Raw genomic sequence first — 6,038 nt, 5'->3', positions numbered from 1 at the left:
TGGGGTGGGCTCTAAAAATACTTAAGCTTGCCAAGAAAGGGGTTTATACGCATTGGTGTGGTGATCAACAATCAGTGACAACGAGAGAGACAGTGCTTATACTGCATTTACCATTGTCTTTTGTTTTCAGTTACCACTTTTCAAAGAAGTCAAATCCTGTTGCAATATCTCCGGTAAGTTTATAAAATGACTCACCATCAGCTGCATACCACTGTTCTATCTGTAGATATGTATGAAAAAGAGGGCTTCAACCACGGTGATACACTGACAGATAAACTAACAAATGCACCTACCTGTAAAAGCATTTATTCAACAAATCATTGAAATCAAGCAATGGCATTTTTCTGTTGATGAGATATACACGCGCTTTGATTCAACTAAACACGTGATTCACAAACAACCCCATAAATGGATTTCCCTTCCTGTAGGTTCGAACTCTAAATGAGCAAAACAATATTTTAGTCAACATTAGATTGTAAATCATTAGTTTTACAAAGTTCAGTACCACTGCAAAATTCACCATGTCGTCCAAAATTAGATAACAATTATCGACACTTTTGCATAAATCTGTTAGGACATTTTTGGTCTGAAAAAATCTTAAGGAGTTCAACTTTTTGTATTCAATAAATATCTGTCATTTTCCTGTAGTTAAACGATTTGCGGGCGACAGATGGGCGACAGATGTTTATGGCGACAGATGGGCGGAATGTACATTGTAAGCCTAGTTTTTATAACCCTTTTAACTGTGCCTCGTTTTAATAATGGAAATTGGGCAATCACTTTCGACGCTTTTTCATATTTGAATTATCGCTGAAGAAAAACAGGACATTATTTGAGTATGCACATGATGTAAGTGAAGGAAAAAAAACACACCAGCATAAATATGCGACTGTTTATATCTCTGATTGACGTAGTCACTGTCATAAGAGCTATAACTCGGTTAATTCCTCACCTATGGCTAGTATAGATAAGTCATGCACATGCCTGGAGAGGCTCTATGGTGACACTGCTCCCTTTGTCAATCAAGGTCACTGCGGAGGGCACCTGCTCCCTTTTGCGCGGGGTTATCACAGATACAAGAACTAAAGCGTTGAACTGAACGACAGGCAATCGAACAGCTGCTCCAACTTCGCCAGGCTCCCACACACCATTCAGTGAAATGCAGGCAAGGTGTTAGAGCATTTTGGATGTTTATTGAATTTGCAGGGCTTCCGGAATTTGAAGCTTACATCAGTCTTTTTACTTTTCTTTTGCAATTGCAACTCTTTAATGTGCTTATTTACTTGAAATCACTCTTTCCGTTATTATTACATTTTGTAAAGCTATATTTTCTCTGCGGTAATGCGTAGCGTTTCTTAGCGTTTAATATTATGCATTTCTAGAATAGTACCCGTCCAAAAGACGCATATGGCTCTTAGTAGAACACACGGTCTTGAAGGGTAAAGTGCATACATTGTTTAAAATGCACTGGTTTTTAAAGTATTTAAGAAACAGTTCCTTTAATTTCACATTTACAATAATTCCTTAAACACAACATGGCAGGTGACAGAAGTAGAAGAGCAGATTGCAATCTATCTTTGTCTAAGCAAATTATGTTACCTTTTGAGGAAAATCAGACAAAATTCCGAAACGATTCATTCTTACAGCGCATTCTTATCATGAATTATCAGTTATCTCACGTTTGTTTATGGGTTTCAGTTAATATCCCCTCGTACATGTACCTTTGACCAGCCACGACTCACGAGGTCATGAGGCCAGTGTTTGTATGAGATTGACCCATTTCGGAAGACACGAGTCCACGTGTTTTAACATATTACAATACTTGGTCATTGGGCCATGTGCATATGAGTGCTACCGTTTACCCACGAGGTCTTGAGGCCATAAGACCAACGTTTGTATTAAATTGACCCATTTCGGAGGACACGAGTCCACGTCTTAATACTTGGTCATTGGGCCATGTGCATGTTAGTGCTACTAATAACCCATTTACGTGTCTTCTCCTCAACTGACTGAAGAGAGCACTCAGTGCAAATACGATTCAGATTAATGTTGAAATTGCCACAATTCATCTGCATTTTTCAAAACAAGGTTCATTGCTTGCCTTTCTTAACTGGATAATTTTATGTAAATAACGTTACCTTTTTGACCAGTTAACGCCGTTTTAATTGTAGAAATTATCTATAGTATCAAAATCACCATGATTTTACCTATGGGTTTGACTTACATAATAAGGCATTTTGAAACAGGTAGAATGGATATAATGATAATATTTTCCTTAAATATCACCCAAAGTCATTGTTTACAACGTGCATGTTGATATAAGACAGCTAGTTATGTGAGATTAATATTGATTGTCATATAGATACACGTTTTCACAGGCGCTACATTCCATTTACTATAACGTACCCATTGTGAGGAGCCAACAAGTTTCAGACAGCGATTTATAGTGTATTCTTTATTGTACATGATTTTGGCAATGTCAGTGTTTGTTTTGATTACAATTTATCAAACTCGCATTCAGAAAAATTTATAATAATCGCAAGGCGCGACCTTCCACAAGAAAGCTGCGTTTCCATCCATCACTGCACAGTTCTTGGTGCGGTCATTGGACGCAGGAGTGGTCAGACCTGTACCCCAACGGATCTTCAATTTACGTATCCATGAGCTTGTTCTATCTCAAAATTTTGTATCTATATCCAAATAAAATTGGGCTATTAATATGTTGTATATTGATGGACGTTAATAATATATTATTTCAACATATGTGTTAGTTTCTTTGACAATTTAGGTTCTGCGTATCCGCTTCATGTACCTTGATGACTTAGAGCGCATTCAGAACAACGGACAAACTGACCCGTGGATCAAATATGGCCGACCCACTTGGATGCTTGCCGCTTATTTCCCGATAAGACAGTGAATAGATAGCGGGGAATACGCAACAGGCAATCAGGTGGGTCGGCCATATTTGATCCACGGATCTGTTAGTTCGCTGTTCTGAATACGCTCTTACTAATTTATCAAGCAAGCCGATTTTGCTTACTTTATATTTTGCTTAACTAATGCCACGTATTTCACAGCTATAAGAGCCCTTCAACTTTTTTCCAACAGCAATTTTCCTTTTGACCATGTACCTTGCAAGGATATGAGCAAATATTTGCCGCCAGCAGCTTTTTTACCATTTCACGTTTAATCTTTTCTCTCAGTGCCGCGTCTGGCGCTGGGGAGGCTGTAGTCAGGCCAAGACCCGTCAGCCACATAAGGAGATCCGACGCACTATCCGAAACTGAAAAAATATCGACAGTACCAAATTATATTTCAATACCTATGGTTGCACCGAGATCAATAAACCAGAAACAGTAATTTCTATCCAAACTGGTAAAATTTTAATCGCGTTTAATAATCCACTTTGTAACTTCTTTCTCAAAGCAAGGGGGCAAAATTCAACATTAACTTTTTACCTGGCTTATTATTATTATATTTCTCACCTTGACACGCCCCTACATTGCTGCGCACATAGATGGCCCCACCTTGTAGACGCACTTTCCATACCCATCCAGTCTTCGCGCTACACTCAAACAAGTCATGTCCCCCTGAATATTGCAGTCCACTGGAACAATGCATATAGCACACTCTGTTTAGTTCGTCCCCAGTACACGCCTTATATCCGCCTTGTGGAGCTGCGATATCAGCATAGTCGCATTTTCCATCGGCTGAAGTTGTAAAATAAATCAGCTCAGGTGTCAATAATTATCGTTTTGGTTAAATGTCTTGATGCATTATATGTAATAATAAAATATTTGTAAATACCCGTTACTCGTGTAAAATCTAATGGAACGTTAAGAAATTAGAAGAAAATAGAAAGACGATATTCCAATAAACATAAGAATCGAGACCTAACAATGCGTCGGGGAATAATTATTATGCAAAATATTATAGACGTAATGATATACAGAATTATGTAATCTTACGATATCTTACATTTAGGTAAGGTTACTTCCCTTGGTAAGTAAATCAACATTCCATCACCATAAGGAATAATGATATTAGAAAGAGAAGGAGAGAGCTAGATACAAGGAATCGTGAGGCAGTTATTTTAACCTGGTAAATAGTCGTATCTTACGTTCACATTTAGGCAGTGGTATGTACTTCCATTCGTAGGGTGACAAGCAGGTAATAGGCGTGCTGTTTGAGGACTTGTAACCTCTGTCACACAGGTAGTTGACGTGGTCACCATAGCACAAGGTGGCAGACGTGTTGGGATAACCGTTCACGATGTAACGTGCCTTTCCACAGCATTCTAGAAATGTTAAAATAATCATTTCTAACACTAGTTTCGGTTGTTAAAAACCAAAAAATAAAATTAAAAAAAAAAACACGTGCTTCAAGTGAACGTCTGTAATCTTCTGTCACGGACGAGACTTAAAAATTAAGATAAACATAACCGAAGTACAAAAGAGAACAGTTTTGTTTACCTGGTGGCAAACACTACTTCAGGCGTTTAAATCAATGGGGTAGTTTAGATATCTATTATTCCTGTTTTTCAGTCACACTTTTTGCTTCCATAAATTCGAAAAGATGAGGAAGGTTTAAATTAGCCTATTTAAATTTAATTTAAAAAAATACTGCTGACGCAGCAATGCCTACTCGTTGTTTTTCATTTATATGAAGTCCTAACGTTCGTCTTACCCAAACTGTTTAAATCTGGTACCTTTGTTTTGTGAGAGTTTTCATAATATTTCCAATTATCTGTGAAAGAGTAAGGATAGTTTAGTTATTACTTAAAATTTAGCTTTTACTTACTTTTGCACTGTGGCTCCTCATTTGATAAAGTACCGTTAGCCTGACATGTTCTTATCAGACTTCCGCCGACCAGTTTGTATTCTGGTAGACAGTAATACTTCACTTGTTCATTTTCATTTATTCTTGCAGCAGATACCGAGCTCATGGCCCCAGGGACATTGTGTACTTGGCAAGCTATAATAAAAATATAGAAGGGTCTAACATGAAATACAATAATAAATGGATTTAAACAAAAGGAAAGGATTTTTTATGAAAGTTGCATATATTTTACACCATGTGTGTGTTGGTTTCGGTGTTTTGGAGGGCAAATTGTGTCATTTGATGCAGTTTAGAACTATGATTCAGCTCTTCAAAATTCCGATATCAAGAGGGGAATACTGGTGTGATTTTTTTTTACTAGAAACCGAAAGGGGGGGGGGGGGGGGGCGAGGCAGCCCCCCCGACACCCCCTAACTCCAAAACTGATACATGTATGACAACCATTATGAGTATAATAGTGCATTATCAAAGCATAGCAATACCTCATTTGAGAAATCAAACATTTGAAAATGGCATGTTAAATCATATTTTAAATTTTAGCCTTATAAAGTACTAAGCAATCATTCATAACATATAACATCTAACTGCAGATATGATATCTCAGCGGAGATAACCTCTCAGCAGCCTACTTACTGGGACACTGCGGAGGATGGCATACTTTAGTTTGTCGGTCATCTCCAAGGCAGGGTTTACCGGGGAAAACGGGTGCTGGGTTATCACATAGACGAGTGCGGGACCTCAGACCTTGATAACCGCACGTTACTGAACACGTGCTCCATGATGCCCATGCTCCCCAGGCTCCATTTCGTGTTCCAATTGGTGAACGTTTTCGTCTTAGGGTATTTTTCACGTTACCGGTTGCTATTACAAAAAACATGCAATTGCATGTAAGAACCACTTTTAACAAGTAAACATATCATGTTGAAAAAAAGAGTGTTTTTACTATGACATGTCTCTAATAATCCTTTCCATCCACTTTACAAAAAAAAAAAAATAATAATAAATAAATAAAATAAAATAAAAAACACGGGACACGTCCTTCATTGTTTGCAGAACGGAGAACTCGTACGCAGTACGAGATCCACATTAGTTTTCTTAAAACGTTGCAAATAACAATAGCATGCTTCCACATTTAATGATTTTTTTTTTCTTAAAGCGAGGAAGTGGTAAGCTACAATGGAGGATATATTTTGACCCAT

The 6,038-nt window shown here is 37.7% G+C and overlaps 1 protein-coding gene across 1 annotated transcript; it reads right to left on the bottom strand.

The window, feature by feature from the left end:
- Positions 1 to 2,459: 2,459 nt before the first annotated feature.
- On the bottom strand, positions 2,460 to 5,675 carry LOC147761365 (E-selectin-like). The gene is made up of 6 exons (XM_087016349.1): positions 5,473 to 5,675; positions 4,801 to 4,974; positions 4,121 to 4,297; positions 3,486 to 3,710; positions 3,132 to 3,283; positions 2,460 to 2,690 (listed from the first exon to the last, which is right to left on the bottom strand). Exons 2-6 carry the CDS (start codon positions 4,943 to 4,945, stop codon positions 2,646 to 2,648), a joined length of 744 nt encoding a protein of 247 aa, XP_086872475.1. The 5' UTR covers positions 4,946 to 4,974; positions 5,473 to 5,675; the 3' UTR covers positions 2,460 to 2,645.
- Positions 5,676 to 6,038: the final 363 nt, after the last annotated feature.

This window comes from Lingula anatina, chromosome 6 (assembly GCF_051362555.1).
Source record: "Lingula anatina isolate TDL-2025a chromosome 6, LinAna3.0, whole genome shotgun sequence".
NCBI classification, from domain to species: Eukaryota; Metazoa; Brachiopoda; class Lingulata; order Lingulida; family Lingulidae; genus Lingula; species Lingula anatina.
This window is presented reverse-complemented; position numbering and strand designations above follow the sequence as displayed.

Coding starts and splice junctions, on each gene's coding strand:
- LOC147761365 (XM_087016349.1), bottom strand. CDS start 4,945: ATGAGCTCGGTATCTGCTGCAAGAATAAATGAAAATGAACAAGTGAAG. Junction 3,284..3,485: donor CAATGTAGGGGCGTGTCAAG/GTGAGAAATATA, acceptor ATATTTTTTCAG/TTTCGGATAGTGCGTCGGAT. Junction 2,691..3,131: donor TTTGCTCATATCCTTGCAAG/GTACATGGTCAA, acceptor ATTTGGATATAG/ATACAAAATTTTGAGATAGA.